Consider the following 19,728-nt stretch of genomic DNA (forward strand, 5'->3'; position numbering starts at 1 on the left):
ATGCTGATTTGAAAATTATCTATCATGATCCGTGCACTAAGCTAACTGCTTTTGGGTTTATATCTTTGCTGTGGATAAGAGCTCAGTCTTTACAAGGCTGAAACTCTGCTCTTACAATGTCCTGGTGCAATGATTTTTAAGTGGAGCTCCCGGAATCTTAGCAGGAGAATAACTGACACTGTCTGCTAGAATATTATTTAGATTACGAATCTGAAAAATAATATTCTACTGATAAAGCAGGTTAATTAATTTCTTGTAATGTCAATGTAATGCTTCAAGGCACACACAGAACAAAATTTAAACAATTTACTGCAGAAAACACTCCTAATGAGATCCAAGATTCTAGATTTTATATATTTCTATGGAATACTTGATATTAAGCAACAGAAACTAAATGCTGAAAATGCAGCAGAGTGCAGCAGTCGAAATAAACGAGTTGCAGAGACAATGGACAGACAGTTCAGAGAACAGACCAGCTGTGAAGTTGTATTAGAGAAATGTGCTGTCATCTTAGGTGGCCCCTGGAAGCTGACTTCATTCAGGAACATTATTTTCTCCCTAGGTCTGCATGGGCTCCACAGACTCTGCCAGCACTTGCTCTCAGAATTTAAACATATGCCATGCCTGCAGGGGCAATTACTGGCTAAAGATTCACACACGAATCTGTACTTCTAGTTGACTCTGTAGATACACTTAACACCTTCCACGGATGCCAAAAATATTAATTGCCCTGGAGACTAACACTCTCCACAAATCCCCAGATGGACAACAAAAACCAGGCTGCTCTGCCAGAGTCCCTGATTGTGCCACTGGGGACAGTTCTCAGAGTGAGAAGGGAAACAAGATCTTCTGGCCTCTCCGCTGAGCCCCCCGCAGCGTACTGCCCGTGCTGCATCCAATTCTCTAACAGGTGGGGACTGCACCTGCACATTCATTTCAGAAGCCACCAGGTCATGAGTATTAGGCAACAAGAATTCTGGGCAATGGATTAATGAAGGTTATTCCCAGCCTTCAGAGAACAAATCTACATTCTTCTTCCAAAAAAAACTGTTGAAACTGAAGTAGAAGAAATTGAAACGTCAGCTCAATTCAAGATGAATTTTCTTAATTAGAAGTACAAAACCTTGCTAAATATCAGGTCTGAACGTGAGCATCAAGACACTTGGCTGAGAGTAATTTTTCCAGTAGCTTCCATTCAAAGCTAGACTACCGAAAAGCAGAAAAAGGTGTTATAAAACCTTCCTTTTTGAAATAATTTAGTAGCACAGACTATTGGAAAAAATCTCTGGAGCTTGAGACTGTATTTTTATTTTAGTAGGACTACCACACTGTAGAAAGCATAGCAACAGCAAATCAGTTCAAGACTTTAACTGGACACAATGCAAGTACATGACTGCAAGAAAATACTGAAGCAAATAGCAACTTCACTTACTGACAACATGCACCACAGCCAATATACATACGCAAACTGTATGCCATGAGGTCCCCTAAAGTGTGCTGCATTGAAGAAATGATCCACAGTGTGCAATAGTGATTCATCTTCTACAGGAAAAATTAAGTCCATGTTCACTAATCTTTGCTTGTATTTAGAGTATTGTATAGACATGCTGAGTGTCTCTATCAATGTGCGTGTTCTTTTATGGCATGTGGGATTTTTTTAAATTTTTTTTTTTTAATATTTGTCAGAAATAAATGAAAATAAATGTTACAGAGAAGGTGTTAGAAAACTCCCAGTTCCGGGAAAGAAAGAATTTCATTAGGAGAGGATGGGATGTGGGAAGAAGCCCAGAACCGGAGCCGATTAGGGAAAGACTGATGATTCGATGGAGACTTAGGAGACTTTTCTTTATCCTTGCTTTTGCTTCTCAAAAAGGCAATCTTTTTGCGCTGTGCAGCTAAATTGTTATCACCCAGGTATCCCAAAAAGAAGAAGAAAAAAAAAAAGTAAAAAAAAAAGTCTTATAAATAAAACTTAAAATGACTTAACACAGATTAAAGACTACACAACCAGTAAAAACAGAAAAGGCTAAAACAATGACCAACACCTATAATGGAGGACTGATGAATGCATAGCTAAACATATCTAATCTGACTCAGATTAAGGCATACATTAACACATACACGCAATATTTGAGCAAGTCCACTGAGAAATTACTGTTAGATCATTCAAACTGTTTTTACACTCAAATTTCCTAGATGTCTCCTAGGCTTTAGTACTGGTGAGCCTTATCTCCACTTAAGTGTGTTTCACATAACAAAAAAATGAATGAAGCTCCAGAGACCTTCTGTTGTCTCTGGCACTCCATAAAGGCCTTGTTCTGGGGCAACTCAAGCCCAACTTCGCATGCTGAACTTAGGATGCATGTTAAACACCTGGAATCATATGGATGATCTTATTCCATAAAACACCTCTTTTTACTTTAAGTGAGTAAGTGACCACAAAGAATTAGAATAGCAAAAAAGTTTTACCCAATCAAAACAAAACCTTTGGACAGACAGGTACTTGCAGTAGTTTATAATAAGAGTTCTTTTCTCAGCTACTCCCCTTCTGTTTCCCAACCCCCACAGTTGGAAGACAGGAATTATTATTCAAATATGAATTTCAAAATTGCTTCTTGGAAAGTATTCCTGAGTATAACAATCTATGTATAGAAGCTGACAGAAATTATCTCAATGGAATAAACAGAGCTTGGGACATATATATTACCTTTAATAAGGATGAAGAGTATTTATTTTGAGAAACTTTCTTTTCAATTTCCCATAATTAGGAACATCTGATTTACTGTATAAACTAACTTAACAGAAAATCATTCCATCTTCCTTTCATATTCCTTAGTGTTAAAAAAATAATTTCATCATTTTACATGAAAAATTCCTCGTTTAATTCTAAATCAAAACATGGTATTGTCTCCAAAATCACCACATTAAGATGAATTGGTTATTTACAATAAATGGGTTATTTGTTCTGCACGTGCACCACCTGCTGGCAGTGGCTGTCAGCCAGCTCATACCCCTCAAAGAGCCTGAACCACACACTATTCCATAATCCAGCTTTAAATGCTTTGCTGTAAACCCCAGTAAATGAAGTATTAGAACCAACTTATTCAGTAACAATGTATTATGCAATACATCTGGGCAAACAGAGGCTGAATGGAGAAGTAGAAGATAAAAGAAAGAAAGCAAAGTAAAACAAAAACAAACCTATTATCTTCCTGAGTTTAGTCAAATTTCTAGCTTAGGGTTTTATGCATACTAAAACTTCTATTGTACTAAAAAAACAAACGAACAAACAAACCCAAAACCAACCAACGAAAAGAAAACCCTAAAACAAACAAAAAAGGACATAAAATATAATGTGATTGGGCATTAACATACACTATATATTAAATATTCTTTTAAAAAATTTCAGCTCATCAATTTAGGCTGGGCATTCCTTACCTTTGTTTGAAGAACACCCAGGGCTGTCTCTCTCTTCCACAGGGTTTGACCCTTGAGAGGTATTATCCTGACCCTCATGTTGATGTTTCCATTTTTGGGACGCAGATGGAGAGTTTACCATCTCTGGAGATTCAGAATGCCAAGTGGAGCTTTCTGCTGCTGGTTTCAACCGCTCCCTTGGGGTCTCCTTCTTTGGCTTGATAAATTTGACTAAGGCTCTGGCTCCAATCCAGGGGTTTTTCCTGATAAAGCAGGTTTTGTGAATGGAATTCAGAAAATGCTACAAGAAATATTCCCCAAAGAAGTTTACAGCTGTGCTAAAGCCATCAAGCCATCCTACATTTTTTGTTTATAGTCATGAATTGGTTCAAAAAGTACACCATGAATCTCACAGCACTTGAGATCCATTTCCCTACTGAAGTCAAAATTACTTTTACAGAAATATTTCTTCAGCATGAGAAATGTGAGAAAGACAACTGTTCCCTCTGCTAGAAATCTAAACTACACATATGGGCCACATAAGACATTTTTACAGTGTGACAAACTCCACTACAGGAACAGACTGAGGAGGAAAAATGAAAGCTGCTTTGAAGCCTCTTTGCTAAGGTTATCACTCAGAACTATGTATAGTGGAATTAATTTGGCTCTTTTTTGTTGTTTTTAGTATAATTTTTAAGTCCTTCTCTCCAACAGACTGGTTATCCCTTGCTTTGAAAGAGCAGCTCTGAAAGCTCCTAGCGCTGCTTAGTCACCATTGTGGGAGCAAAGTGGTTCTTTCCCAATTATTTTGGGAGTTTCAGATTCTAGTGTTAATACAGAGGGCCCCACATGAGGCCCTGTACTCTACATTAGCACAACCTGCTGCTTCAGGAATATCTTGGAGAGTGAGAGGGAAGAGACAAGTGGAGATGACACCACCCTTACTTCAGATGAAGTTTCTGTTATTGTCAGTTATGGAAAGCCTTTTCTTGCCCTCACTGATCTGTACAGCAAAACTGAATCCATGTGGAACTTACTTTTTTGGAGCAGGATCATAGAACTTGTACTGGTCCATTATCTTCTCTTCAAGTTTTTCCTTATGTCTTCTTAAGGCATTCAATTTATCACTGTGAGGGGGGAAAGCATATTCTGAGTCATCTGTATGAAATTAAGCATAATCAAAAAACTGAAGACCAAAAGCCACCAAGAGAAGAAAGAGACTGAAATATCTTCCTATCCTGAACCTTCAGGATTCACAGCTTGTTTGCAGAGGGCAATGCAAAAGCCTACCAACCATGCTGATGGGTGATTTTTCTGCAATAAAGCATGAAAGGTGAAAGAACAACAGTAGATGGTGGTGCAAGATTACTAACTAATATCTCAGGCAGATTTTGTTTGGTGGGTGTTACGACTAATTGTGGTTTTTATTGATTATTTTGTTAACCTACACAGGGAAGTTGGCAAATCTTATTTTCATTCAATCAGTAAGGCAAATGTACCTCCATCATAGAACAGTCAGACACCAGGATGAACAGTTCAGAGAACATCTGAACTGCATTCAACCTATTTCAGCAAACAATTTCTAACACTTCAACCATATAAACCAGTACTGCTATAAAAGTCAACTCAGTAACTCCCACATCATCCGGATGTGCTTAAACTAAAATTCTTGGGATTAAGAACATTTTTCTTCCTTCTTTCATACTTATAAGAGAAATTCACTACAGCAAAAGCAGGATTCTTTGTAAACACACAGTATCTTTAACAGGATATCTAACGTCAACGTGTCAACCTGGGCATGAAGGACACAGCAATGTATGTTGATGTCTGTATCCTTAAAAACAACATCAAAGCAGGTATTTCTTGAAATGCAAATGAAAAAAGCAAGAGGAGTATGAATATTTGCTATTCTTCAGGAACCTAAATACAAAATAACTGCCATAAGACTGTATTTTTGTTGCAACTTGGCTGTTTTCCAGAACCTTAAAACTCTTTCCTCCAACCTCCTCTTCTTTGAGAAGTACCACTGGGTTTAGCATTCCATCTTTTCTAACTGTATTTTCCACATAGGTTCATCTGAATAATTTGAAAAGAGCTGTGTTTGCCCAGGTGTTTTGTGAACAACCCTTTGCAGTAAGGCGATGTGGAAACATTTTCTGCTTTCTCCTATTACACTTATCTGCTAACAAACGTCCCCTTTTCCAACAGATGTCAAGAAGACCCATCATTCCACTGCCTGCTCTTCTAGTCCTGATAGATCATTTGTATTCTATATTTGTCTAGATTACTTAAGGTTTCACAATTCAAATCTCTTTTTTCTTACATGTACTGTTTCTGTTCTTCATGATACTGCTCCTTGCTCTCCATGTTCTGCTCCAGTAACATCTGATTCTGCTGGCTCAGCATCTGAATCTGGCTCAGGAGATGATGGTTTTCTTCTTCCAGATTTCCCTTTAGACGGGACAGGAGCTATGAAACAAGACAAATTAATCTTTCCTCTCCATCTGGCTTCCCTGAAGTGCACCATAATCAAGATAACACAATAGCATGGTAACCCAAGATAAAAACCTACACACTTCAAACTATATGGGAGTGTTGTTACATAGTTTAACCTTCTATATACAGCATGCCCAAAGCTTCATAGCACGTATGGCAGCTCTCTAGCCCAACAGCAGCGGTAGCTGGGTATTCACAGCCACTCACCTCACAGTGGTTATCCAGCTTGGTCAGAGAGATATCCATGGACTGGTGCTGTTCTTTCAGCTCATCATAGCGAGCTTGCCAACGATTCAACTCCAGCTGAGAGTTGTTCAAGGAAGTTTTCAGCTCTTTAGTGTGTGAATGGAGCCCTTCATACTCTGCCTTTAGTTGGTTGTGCAAGAAATTCACCCTAAACACCAAGAAGACAGCAGGCTTATGAAGGACACTTCACAGAAATGACCTCACATTCAAAGACCACACTATCAGTTTGCAGCGCTCACTAAATCAAACATAGTTCCAAAGAGTAACTCCTAAGGACATTTTTATTCTAAGCATTTCATAAAATTTTAAGAAGTAGTGGTAACATTACCAAAAAAAAAATATCAAATTTACAAAATAACTGAAAGGAAAATACATGAAAAATAAAACTGCTACTTCTTCAATATGGAAGAAACACACCACAAATTTCTGAGGCACAATGTATTTAAGAGCATTGGGATACAAAGGCAGCTCTATTTGGCACAAATAAAGAAAACTCACATGTTATTTTTTTATCCTGATGCATGAAATATGAGCATTTAAGTGTCCTGAAGTGTGAAACACTGTGGTGTTGTAAGAAGATACTGTGGCATTCTTTTACACTTTTAGGTAAATCTAAAAATGTCTACAAATCAGGAAGGCACAACAATAAATAACTAAATGAACAGATTAAGTTCTGTATCTGCTGACAGATAAGCCTGGTTCTCTGCCAGCCCTGCAATCAACACTATGCAACATCTTTGTCCCCAAGAAAATTAATTAGGAGCAGCAAACTTGAGAAAACCTCTCAAGAGCTCTATACTGTTCTAAAGTACACTTGTACAATTGTAGCTTAATTTAAAATGTAATTTTTAAATATGATTCAACCTGACATTGCTTTAACTTGATGTGCTCTTGGCCGCTCATTTGCACCACAGAGATTCTCAGAACACTTCGTAGTATGAACAGGGCTACAGGGAGAACCTTGGGTGTGGCTCTCAAAAGGGGCTCTGCCCTAAGTTAACAGCTACCCCCTGATCGAGAGTCCCTAAGACTGCTTTTAATAACAGGAATGTCAATTTTCTCTGGGCAGCAGAAAATAAACAATGGTAACTCCTAGAGCTAAAATCATATTGTGCAAAGACCACAAACCAGTGCTCCTCAAGGGGAAAAAAGACAGTATAATTTGGGGGCTTGGGCATTTGTAGTTCTGCCCAAAGGCAAGTGCTTGGAAACAATTTATTGCAGAAAATGCTTTTGAACTGAACCAACCACATGTGGAAGCTTATTTTGTATGAGCAAAGGTCCCAGGTCTGAAGCACCAAATAACAGTATCAGTTGACAGTATTCATGAAGCTGACAATCTTTAACAAGTAAAAATTACCAAATTAACAATACCAAAATAGAGAAAAGAAGAACAGACACGTTATATGAAGGTATTTCAGAGCTAAAGCAACACATCCGTGTTTTGCATAATTGACTTTTAATTGATATATGTAAAAAATTTAGCAAAGGAACCATACCTATCCAGTTCCTCTCTCAGCTTCTGATTTTCCCCAGTGGTTATTGCATTTGATCTTCTCTCTTGTTGCAAAACCTCTCTCTCATTTTTTAAAACTAATTCCAACTCTTCCAATTCTGCTTTGTGTTTCGTTAAACTGTTGTATCTGCAAAAGGAAGAACAGCATACACTCAGTTTTCATTTAAACATTTTTCTTCCTCTGGGTTAATATTTTTAATAGGTAATACCACAATGATTAGAAAGCATCTTGTTTCCTGGCTTTATTTATTTCATCCCCATTTATGTGGTTCTACCACATAAGTTCTACCAAAGCTGAAGAATTCAACATTATGCATGAAAATTCAACTTAGTATACAAGTCAGCAGAGAAGTCTTGAGAAAAAAAAAAAGAAAAAGAAAAGCATTTTTTAAGGAAACAGGAACGCAACTGCCGGAATCTTACTTCAATTTCAGATTCTGGTCATTTAGTAAAAGCATTAGATTCTGCAAAATGGGTGGAAACTACATCACTAAACTGGAATCCCAGTCACCCAGTCACAAATAACTGACAGTGGCAAGAGTCAAAAACCTGACTAGAAAGTAGCTCCCAAAAAGCAACAGGAAAGCAGTGCAATGAGCAAGAGTTTGTTAGGGAGCCACCTAATCCTTATTAGGTTATATGCATAGGTAATAGCATCCTGCACATCTACTAATCTCCTGCATATTCCAGACAGATGATGAGGTATCAGTGAGTTGACAGCAAAACACCTTTAAGCAGAGGCTGACTCATCTCCTTGAGTTGCTCTATTTGCTCATTAGTGAAAAAAACCAAGAGCAAAACCAGTGTTCACATCTAGGCTTGCACTATTATTTGGTTTATATAACTTGTGCATAAACCATTCAGGGCAGGGAGATGGGGAGAGAGAGAGAGAGAGCTGATGGCATCAGCCCTCTCTTTAATTTTGATCTCTGGAATGCTGAAGTAACCGAGGTGTGGAACAACTTCCCTGATATTTGGCACGGGCATGGATTAGGCAGGCTCAGCCTCCCTAAGGTGCTACACCACCTGCATCCAGAAAACCCTTAGAAGAAAGAGGTGGACTGACATCATTTCACGAGGCAGCAAGCTGTTCCCAGATCTTTCTTCTGGTGGCTTCTGTCAGAATATGTCCCCACGCACACCAGCAGAGGCCACTGGGGCCATTGGTGCAGTCAGTGTCAAAAGTCATCAGCACAATTTTGGTCACTGCAATAAAAGGGTATTGCCCCAAACTATCACGTACATCTGTGTCAAAAATGGAGAAATACTCTTTCAAGCACTTTTAAAAGAGAATCAAAGTGGAAGATGCAGCGTTGCTTAAAAAGCTAAAGAGAACAAGCATCTTTCTGTGACTCTTATGCCAGCAGAGATGAATGCAGAGCACAGTTACTCTGCAGTCATGAAAACTTCAAAACAAAACCAAAACCAGCAGACAGCACCAAACACACTGACTCCTGCCAACTTGTTTTTCTTTCAGCCTACCATTCCATTCATCCCAGGGTCAAATTACAGCCTGTCCCAAATTCCAGTCCATTGAAGGGCCACACAGGAAAGTACCTGTCTCCCAGACAAAAGCTGCTTTATGCTACTCATTCCCAGTAACAGCAGTAGAGTTTAATTAACCTTATTTATTTGTTTTCTCACTCCATTCAGCTCTGGGACATTTCAAATTCAATGTCCATACAACAAATGGAAGAACCTGAAAGCAGAGGAAGGTTTCACATCCAGCTCCAAGAAGCATTTTAGACAAACTGTGCTGATGCAGAGTCTGAGAACACAAACTTCAGTCAGTCCTTTGGCAGAGATTACCATGGCTGTCTCTGCAGAAATTGCACTGTAAATTCTTTTGCTGTCTCCGTATGATAGGGCTACTCTGTTCATTTTTATCCAAGCCCTCTATGTTTTAAAGAGAAGCAGAATACTGGTCCAGCATTACCAGCCAGGCCCAGCACCACAGGCTGCCACATTGAGCCGGAGTCAGCTGCTCCCCTAGTTGTTAGGTGAAAGGTAAGGAAGAGGAGAGAGACTGTCTGCAAAAATGGAAATGATTGTTTGTGTCCGGAGCCCAACTGAAATCCCCAGGCAAAATCTTCTTGTAGTAGAGATTCAGCCTGGAGTCTACAATTTGAGCACAATCTGTGCAATCTGACAAGCTCGACCACCAGGGACCAGGTTACCCTTCCTGTAGACTATTCGAAACTCATGTTCATTTCACTTTTTAAAGCATCGGGCTCTTAGACAGAAGAGTTTCAAAAAGATTTTCTTATACATGAATATAGAATTCATTTTGGCTCTGACACAATCCATTCCTCGGACTGAGGAAATGTAGTCCTCTTTACTCCTTTTGGCTTTTATTCTTTCTGCTGCTTTTTGAGAAGAAATACTATGGGTAGATATTTGTGACTGAGACAATTTTGAAAATGCTCAGCTATGATAAAAGGTGTGACAAAAGGAACTCAGAAAAATAACTACCAGGCAGCACTGGTAATAATAATAATACAACTTCCTGCAATATGTAACCCTACAATGCAGGGATTCTTTCCCCAGTGTATCTGCAGGATTAGACTTCTCCAGACTAAGCCACAAAGAAATGCTCAGAGATCTGTTAATCATCTGTAGCTACAAAATTATTCCCTTCCCTTAGTAACATGCAATATGTAAAGCAGTTTCAAAAATGCAGAAGCCAGCCTTTCTGTGTTCACTGAGACCGTCAGACACACACCTCAAAGTCAAAAAACTGCTATTAATGGTAAATGACCCTAACATACTAACTCTCCTCTCCTTGCTGAGCCAAACCCACACATCTGTGGTTTGCTGGGCTATGACAGGCCATTTCACTGCAGTTACAAACAACCCATTATTAAATCCCCACTGCAGTGTTAATATGTGCAGACAGAACCAAAAGCGGTTTAATGAAGTTTGCTCAGGTGCAGAAAATATTCTGTGGTTGGAATGCAGCAGAGTGAACTACACAAACCTTTGGGACCTTAGCTGTACATGTTGTTGGATGTGCACAAGCTAACTGAAGTTGCTGTGGATCTTCCTAGACAAGCTGAAGTCATAGGTTTGTGTGGACGTGTAATCCTGCCCTAAGCAACAGAACTCTGATTACAGTGCTGTCACCAGCTGAGGAAAACCAATCACCTTGGAGTTGTGACATGCAAAACCCATCTCCTAAACACCACACAAGAAAATTTGGTTGCACTGAGCTGTTCTGAGGAAAACTTAGCAGGTGGTGCATTCTAGCTGAACATGAAAGTGAAATATTCCGTCTTAGCAGTCACAGACCTTAGTTAAAAAGAAGAGGTGTAAGAAAACTTTTCTTATGCTACTCTTTCTCCCTTCTGCTCCCTCAGCAGCACATGATGGAGGGAGAACAAAACATGCATTAAAAAAGTAGCTTGTGGCTTTTTTCCTGACAGCCAAATGAAGTCCTTGGACAAATCACCTTGATAAGTATCTTTTAAGACTGATCTGCTGAGGAGGATACTGCACACTTAGTACTGCCAAAACTCAACTTGTTTTGAATATAGAGAAGGCCACCATCTGTTCCCCTGCAACACCTCTCACTGGGAGTCACACCTCAGAAGGGTCCAAACTGTTAATGATTACAGTGGTGACCCTCTACAGATAGCCTATTCTTTGAAAAACACTTTTTCCTTAGGCTAGAGCTGCTTAGTGTTTGGTACTCATCAAGCAAAGAAAGAATACAGCAAATTGCCTTAACACACTGCAGTGTAGTAATCTCAAGCAAAGCCTGAATCAATGAGAGCCATTAATCAGTCTGAGAAAGACTTGGTAAGCAGGAACAGTGTCTATGTAATCACTTACAGCTCATTTAGTTGACAGCCGAGCAGCTGTCCTGCCACACAGCCCTAGTGGATATTTTAATCACAATAGTTTACTTCTGTACTTTATAAAAATCTACCACACATAGTATTTGCCAGCTCCTTGGTCTTTCAGAAAGAAAAGTTTAGCACCAGTTTGCAGTCCACCATCAAGGACTGATCACCACTAAGCTGCTCTGAACCCAACTCATGATCTTGCACAGAAATTAAACCTAAATAAAAGTGTCTTGAGGAAGATCACTGAAAAATATAAGAGACATTTGAGAAGTAGGCAGAGCAACATTTTTGTAGCAATATATTATGTGTATTGTTCAATTCATGCACAATTGTCAGAAAATGACAGTGACTAGAGACTAAAGAATTAACAGTTTACTGATTTTCTAATTCAACTGAAGGGCTTGAAGCAAAAACTTTAGATTATGAGAACTACAAGAAAATTATTAATACATCATTATCTCATAGTTTGGTCAATATAGCTTCCTTCAGAGAGCCTCCTTTAACATGACATGGATGTCAAAAGGTTCAATGACTGAAATTTCTCAAGATACCCACTACTCACATTTGGGTGACCTGCAGACTTTATGGTTTGGACAGAGACACCAGAGTCACCTCTGTTCTGCCACCTTTAGAGATCTAAAATCTAGAGCTTTGCAAATATTTTCATCTAATATCCCAATGACAATAGGAATGACTAGGCACTTTTTCAGGGCAACAACTTTGTAATTTCTGTTTGTAATCGGAGACAACATTTAAGGTTAAATTGTAACAGGCACATTTTCACCTCACTATACCCCTGAGGAGTGAGCGTACCTCTCACGCAGACCTTTGTGCTCCAGATCCAGGGTTTTGTGTAATGTTTTCAGGCAGCTGTGCTGATTTATCAGCCTTTCATACTCTGCAGACTGCCGTTCATGCAGTGAAGTAAGGTGTTCATGGTCCTGAAGCAACGACTCATACTCAGCTTTCAGCTGCTCCTTCTGTTTCAGCAGATTTTCATTCTCGTTCTCCTTGGCTGTCTGCTGATTTTGCAGTAAAGCATTCTGGGCCGTCAGTGAAGCACTCTGGGAGCTGAGAGTTGAATTCTCTACCTGAAGTTTTGCAAGTAAAAAGTAAATGTTACTTATTCACATCTACTGGTACATGCAACAAACATTTCGTAGCAGCTTACATCCATATAGAGTTAGTCAAAAATGCCTACACTGCGCCTTGTTGACTTAAGACATCTATGTACAATTTGGCATCATTTTGGGAGTACTGCTGGCAGTATGCACCACATAAAGCTATGCTGTCAGCAGTATGAAAATTATCACAATCACCTCTAAACTGAAAATACACTGTTCTTCCAGAAGCTCTTGAACCCAAAGACCAAGATGATCTGGAATACTCACAATTCAACTGCATTTCTGACAATCATGATCAGAGTCAAAAGTTACCCTGTATTTGTGTTCAAGTAATAAAACTCAAGTTCCCCCATACTCAGAAACATTAACTGCATCGCTGTGTATGTGGACAATACTCCTAACACTGTGTATGTGAGCAGTACTCCTAACAAGTCTGGTTTCAGTAGAGAGATGGTGCACTGATTTTATATAAGTCAGTTACAAATGGGAAACTTGCTAATAATATAAGTCAATTACAGATGGGAAACAATAAGAACAAAAAACCCCCATCTCTCCATCTCTGAACGTGCAAGAGGAAAACTTTGAAAAGTGAGTCATGCTAAAGAAATACAGTTAATCCAATGTTGTCCTTTGAAACTCGTCTTCTCAAAGCAAGTTTTTTTTAAAATCAAGTAATTTTTAAGAGTATCTTTTCCACTGGCAACTTTGACATTTTGTCTGAAAGTCTGAAAACTGTGACTGGAGCTCATTGCTACAACACCTAAGGGGAGCTGATTTTTGTCCTCTTTCCATTTCTGCTTAGCTCTTTCACAGGCATAGCATTAACACAAAAAAGAAAAGCTTTTTTTTTATTTCAGAAGTGTAGCTTCTGGAATAACACATCTGGATTTTGCTGTAATTATTTTAATTTATTCTCTCTAAATAACCACCTTCTTGCTGAAGGTAGCAACCAGACATTGGCTACAGACCCAATTTCCCTTCTAGCTTGGAGAAATTCAGACCTCAAATGAAGCTCCACCTCCTGGGTTTCATCTTTCCATCATTACATCAGCCTATCAAGACAAACATTTCATTATTGTCATCTCCTCCACACTACAGTAATCAAATCCAACCTCCTGGCACAGATGCACAAGGATGTTCTAACCTGGAGTTTGGCTGTCTGTGTCTGCAGGGCAGTGTTATGCTCTTGAAGGAAGACATTTTGTTTCTGTAGTGTCAGGATCTGAGTGTTGAAGGAGACATTCTGTGTTTCCAAATGCTTTAGCTGTTCCTTAAGCAGCTGCTTCTCAGTATGCAGGGCTGCATTCTGAAAGAGAGATGGCATTGAAGGGATGACAGGAAGAAAAGAAACAGCTGTCCTTGATTATCTGGAGTCCTTTCAAAGATGAGAACCAATTAGTGATGATCATTCTGCAACAAAGGCATAAAAAAACCTCTTTGCAGCAATAAATGAAGGTAGGACAGATGTTAACACACAGAATCTGTCCCTGCAAAGATGGGACAAGATGGATACAAGACACATGAAGCACTTAAGTCCCACACAGTCCTAAGAGACATCCAAGGAATCTGGTAGACTTGGGTGCTCCAGAAAACCTACTAGATTCCTTTAAGCTCAAAAATGCAATTTCCACCAACCCACTCAAGAGCACAAGAGAAGTCTATGAGCTAAGAAGAAACAGAAGGCTTACATTCCTTTCCAGTTCAATGGCCCTGTCCTTCAGTTTCAGCAGCTCTGTAGTGGCCTCTTGGTGCCCTGTTTCCAATTTCTCATTCATTTGCTGGTTGGCAATGAGCTTCTCTGCTGAATTCCTCAGTGACTTCTGAGCATACTGCCCATCCTGCTGAGTCTGCTTGAGTGCATCAAAGTCCTTCTTCACCTACACATTCAACAAGCAACAACCCTTAACACTGAAGGAACTGGAATAATGCATTAATAATGATGGGAAATGTCACTCCTCTCTTGCACTGTACAGACTTTCAGAGATTCAACAACCATTACCCCACTTCACAGACAGGGAAGCTGAGACACAGACAGGTGAAAGAATCCACATCTCTTGCCCTCATGTCAGGTGCCTTTAGACTCAAGCTCACTGTCACCTAACAAACAGGCTGTTCTTAGGGGAGATGTTTCAACTGCAGTCTTCCTCAGCCCATGTTTCCACTAAACAAGGCAGAAAAACACAACCATGCCAATGAAAAAAAAAGGGAAAACAGATCTACAAAGCAGTTATCCAAGAAAACCCCTCCTGATGTGCCCCTAGCCCAAAATTTTTTTATGAATTTTGTGTCATTACATAGAAAGGGACAAAAAAAAGGCAGTCCAGTGAAAAAACGGTTCTTAGGAAGGATGTGTATAGGGAGGGGCAACAAGAAGAACAAAGCTGTTCTTCAATTAAAAAAAAAAATCAAATCTCAAACCAAAAAATCCCAAACATGCGCATGTACAGAACTGCAATGTGAAAAATTAAGTTCACTTAAGCTCTTACCATATTTAGATCATTCTGTAACTGCTGGTTCAAGTTCAGAAAGTCTTTCACTTGCGCTTCCAGCATTGCAATCTTCTCCTCTTTCACAGCTAGAGTTGATTTTAGTGCTGATTCAGTTTTGCTTTCCAGAAGCTTGTATTTTCTGAAAAATATGATAATAGCTTTCTGATGTCTGCCACTAGGATATGAGCCACCATCTAAACAGCAGACTTCACCTTCACCTGCTCCCAGTCTCACTGCATGTTAAATTATACCTGCCTGCTTCTTCAGGAAAATTATTTCCTCTACTGCTGCAGACAACTACTGATATAATATAGCTGGGGAATTCACTTATGGACAATCCAATCAATTTTAATAGCGATTAACACCAGCATAGTTCTACAGAAATATCAAAGAGTTACATTACTTGAAAGAAAATAAGTTTCTCTCTTTTTCCCATATTTACACTCTTCTTATGGCTCTTTTGTAGATTCTTAACAAGGAGGAAGATCCACAATTTAAAGATTCCTACAAGATGAGTAGGTTTCTCTAAGTAGGTCTTATCAAGAAGCCAATATACAAACAGGTTGTTGGGATTTTCTGTTCATTACTATAGAACTTACAAAGGAAATCCTTGCCATCAGATATTTCTTAGGTAACATCTATGTTTATATAAACAGGTATCTAGACCATCAGTTACATGAAGTAATGACAGAGACTGTTTAATAGACACCGTTCTACATGAAGAGAAATACACACTGAAATAGCTACCCAGCTACTCTGCTGGGGAGTACAGAGGAACTGTAGTAACACTGCTAGCATGGGGACAGAAAGTGGCATTTCTTCCTTCCACCCAAGAAAATGCTTTGCAAAAATTACAGTATGCTGCCAAGCTTGCCTCAGAAAAATGTAGTTTATGTCCAAAACTGTTAAGGGTAATGGCAAGGAGGCAGATGAGAACCAAAAAGAAAGGCAAAGGGCTCCAGTTAGGCTGAGCCAAAAGAATGACTGGAGGAGCTTAATTTCCTTACGTGTCATCATTGCCATTATCATCCTCCAGCAGCAGCTCTTTGTTCAATCCCATCTTCTCCAGTTCCTGGCTCAGTTTGTCCAGCTCACTGGACAACTTTTGACTCTTCAGCTTTTCCAGGACCAAATCCTGAAACAGCATTAACACAATTAGTTGCTATGCAAAGGGTGGTGGTAATTATCAAGCACTATACATTTTTAAGAGTACTGAAAAATCCATTGGATAAAATCCTAGTTTCAAGTAGGTCAGTTAAAATTCTTCATCAGTGACAGCTGACTGCAGAATTAAACTGATTGGTTTTATTTATAGGTCACTTGAAATAAATCTGCAGAATGCTTCTTTTGGCCTTTGTTTCACTCACTGTACTGAACCATTTCTGCCAACACTGGCTTTGTGCCTGACTGCTGAAGGAGGGAATGTGCAGGCCAAGAGACACCACCCCATCTCTGAGCAACACAAGGATGTGTGCAGGGCAGGGGACACCAGCAGGGGGAGTTTCCACCTCTCAGCTAGGACAAAAAGCCCTGCCAGCACTGGTACACACACACAGGAGCAACAGGACTTCAGTTTGGAAGCCTCCTGAGGTTTTGTGGCTGTGATTTTATTACCAAGGGACTTGGTAACAGGGTCAGCAGTGAATAAAGCACTGAGTTTCTCACATATGGTAAATTACTGCCCAAAATTTCAAAAGTGTAACTATATTGTAGAGTAAGAGACCGGACAGCTCTGGACATGAGAGCTTGGTCACTTATTCTGGTATCTACTGGTGCAGCCTGGTTTCATTTAGGTTTCTTTGGGAAGAAACTAAAGCAGAACCCAGCAAGGAAGTCATACAAGGAGAAGACTTGGTGGTGCTGTACCAGAAATTTTATTGGGACAATGCTTTGCTGTCATGCCAGTAAAGTGGTCTGTGTGGAAATGGCCTGGGGAGACATAGTGCCACCTGCATTTCTAAAAAGGACAGATTATTTTTGGTGCATAGCTAAGTGTGAAGATCCCTACCATTCAAAATTTTCTGAACTACAAATGCACCATAGAGATCTACATTGCTTGTGTTTCTGTTAAAAGTTTTCTTAAACACATGAAGAAAGAACAAAAAAGCTAGAAGAACTTTAAATTAAAAAAATATCCTGAATGTCAAACAGAATCAAGAATAAAACTTTATAAAATACTTTGTCAAAGTAGGTATTCAATAGTCCTCTGACATCAAAAATTTAGCCATTAATTCATTCACATGGCAAGGTAAAAAAACATGGTTACGGTCAGTGCCCATCCAGTGATCTGTAAACAGGTCCCTTCAACATCCATGAACTCCTTCTGCAGGATCTACAGAAAGTAACTAAAGAAAAGAAGATGGGCTACTGTATGGGTGTGCACCATTGGAAATCTGCAAAATTCTGAGAATGGAAAGATTATAGAGGAGCCTTCTCAGAAATGATATTGTTTTAATAATTTTTAAGGAAAGTTGGATAGAAACGTAACTTGGGACTGCATCAAGTGTTTCTGACAGACTTTATTTCTCCTCCTCAAAATTACACTAATGCTTCAAAAATTGAAATAAAACTAAACCTTGAGGTAAGCAATTGCTTACTGTATTAATCTTGCTAAACTTATCTATTTCACTGCAGCACAACCCTTTTTCCTTTAAACAGTCCTTCACAGGAAATCTGGTGCTGGCAGGACAACAGCAGCCAGGACAGGCAATGAGAGCAAACTGCAATATTATAAAAGTGTCAGGCTCTAGCACACACATCCTCAGATTGCCAATGTCCTAATGCTTGGCACAGGGAGAGACCACTGCAGCTTAGCATGCTCTCATCCAGCAGGGAAGCATTTGGGGAAAGGTGCTGTAAGGTAGCTGTAAAGCAAAATCTTGGTGCAGCTGGTTTAGGTTGATCATTTGGGACGGTTTTGTCTCTTTCAGAACAGGGATGTCTATGTGTCCTCAGCAAGTGCTAGACATTTCTAGGCCTGAGAGTCAATCTCCCCCACTGGAGCTCTCAAGTTAGCAAACAATTTTGTAGTCATGGTTAGTGAAAGTATCAAAGTCTTTGGTTAACAGGCACCACATAAGAGCTGTTGTACAATTTTATTCTGCATGAAAAAAGATGTAATTTAGAGAGTGTATTGTGGACACAAAGTGGACACTGCACAACTGCACCAAGTGCAGTTCTTGGCATGTTCCACTTTCCAAGACAACACTTTCAAGTGACTGTTGTTAAGGCTGTGAAGATGTCCTGTGGGACAGATATATCCCTTTAGTACTTCACTGAGCTGAAAAAAAAAATAGCAGCATAGAACCCAGTAGAATTAACTTGCTTACCTCTCTCAGTGTAGCTAGTGTTCTCTTATCAATTGTAACTTGTTTTAGAAGGTCTTTATTGTCCTTTTCAAACTCTTTCAGTTTACAAGATGACTCTCTGAATCGAGCAATTTCCTTTTCTAGTGTCTTGTTTTCCTTCTCAGCGACTGCTAGCTTTACTGTACTGTCATCCAAAATAGCATCTTTCAGCTCCACTTGCTGCCAAAGCCGTTTTGTTTCTTTCTCTAGCATTTTTTTGTCTTTTTCTAGCTGAGACATTCCTTGTTCTAGGGCTTTGTTTTCCTTTTCTAAGCTCTCTAGACGTTTGGCAGAAACCTTTAGCTCTTCAAGGTTCCTCTGGAGGACCTGATTTTCACTCTCCATTCCTTGAATTTCTTTTTCTAATTCCTGGATCTTTTTACTGCTGTTCTCCACAATTTGCTGAAGTCTCTGGTTTTCAGAACTGATACTCTGATAGCTTAGCTCCAGCCTCTCTGATTTCTTGTTCATTGCTTTTAACATTTCCACATTCTTTCTTAAGTCCTCTTTCTCCCTCTCCAGATCTTTATTTTCTGCTTCTATTTGTGCCATTTTTGTGCTAGTAAATCTCATGGTCTCTACCACTCTTCTAAGTTCCAGATTTTCTTCATCCAATTGCTTGTTGTCCCTTTCCAGGTCACCAAGACGGATGGAAATATTTTGTAATGTGTCCAAGGATTTTCTTAATTTCCTATTTTCCACTTCCAGATCACCATTTTCTTGCTCAAGAACTTCCACTTTTTCTGTCACTATTTTCATCACTGCTGCCTTTTTTGTGAGCTGTTCATTCTCCCTCTCCAGCCGGTGGAGCTCTTTTTCCATTTCTTCCACTCTTTCTACTTTTTCTCTAACCTGGTCAAAATCCTTCTGCAATTGTTTCTTCTCAAATTCCAGCTTGCTCAGTTTGCTACTTGTCTCGGTTACAGTTTCATGAAGGATTTTGTTCTCTTTTTCAATATCTTTCACTCTTGCCTCACTGCTCACTTGTGATCTTTGTCTCAGGGATAAGACAACTTGATTAAGGTGATCATTTTCTTGTTTAAGGTCCTTTATCTACATAAACAGTTGTGCAAATGTTATTAATCTACTTTAAAGTATGGTACAAATTAGTCCTAAAGCTGAGAGATGACCATTAACAAAATCATATCCATTTAATCCAAGACAAATTTCTCAGCAAATTACTGACTTGGTAACCAAGAACCCAAACTCTTAAAAAAATTGATCTGAATGAATTAAAAACTGTGCTAC

The 19,728-nt window shown here is 39.3% G+C and overlaps 1 protein-coding gene across 3 annotated transcripts in view; it reads right to left on the bottom strand.

Moving 5' to 3' along the window:
- Positions 1-19,728, bottom strand: part of CCDC88C (coiled-coil domain containing 88C) — a 95,716-nt gene that overhangs the window by 7,652 nt on the left and 68,336 nt on the right. For all 3 annotated transcript variants that reach the window (XM_014311858.2, XM_031066167.1, XM_031066166.1), the window contains exons 15-25: positions 18,463-19,533; positions 16,141-16,268; positions 15,131-15,272; positions 14,333-14,521; positions 13,789-13,950; positions 12,334-12,611; positions 7,659-7,802; positions 6,121-6,307; positions 5,741-5,886; positions 4,455-4,544; positions 3,439-3,680 (exon numbers count right to left, since the gene is read on the bottom strand). In XM_014311858.2, coding sequence (XP_014167333.1) covers positions 3,439-3,680; positions 4,455-4,544; positions 5,741-5,886; positions 6,121-6,307; positions 7,659-7,802; positions 12,334-12,611; positions 13,789-13,950; positions 14,333-14,521; positions 15,131-15,272; positions 16,141-16,268; positions 18,463-19,533 — 2,779 coding nt within the window. The remainder of the gene's footprint in view (positions 1-3,438; positions 3,681-4,454; positions 4,545-5,740; positions 5,887-6,120; positions 6,308-7,658; positions 7,803-12,333; positions 12,612-13,788; positions 13,951-14,332; positions 14,522-15,130; positions 15,273-16,140; positions 16,269-18,462; positions 19,534-19,728) is intronic.

Source organism: Geospiza fortis, unplaced genomic scaffold (genome assembly GCF_000277835.1).
Source record: "Geospiza fortis unplaced genomic scaffold, GeoFor_1.0 scaffold23, whole genome shotgun sequence".
NCBI classification, from domain to species: Eukaryota; Metazoa; Chordata; class Aves; order Passeriformes; family Thraupidae; genus Geospiza; species Geospiza fortis.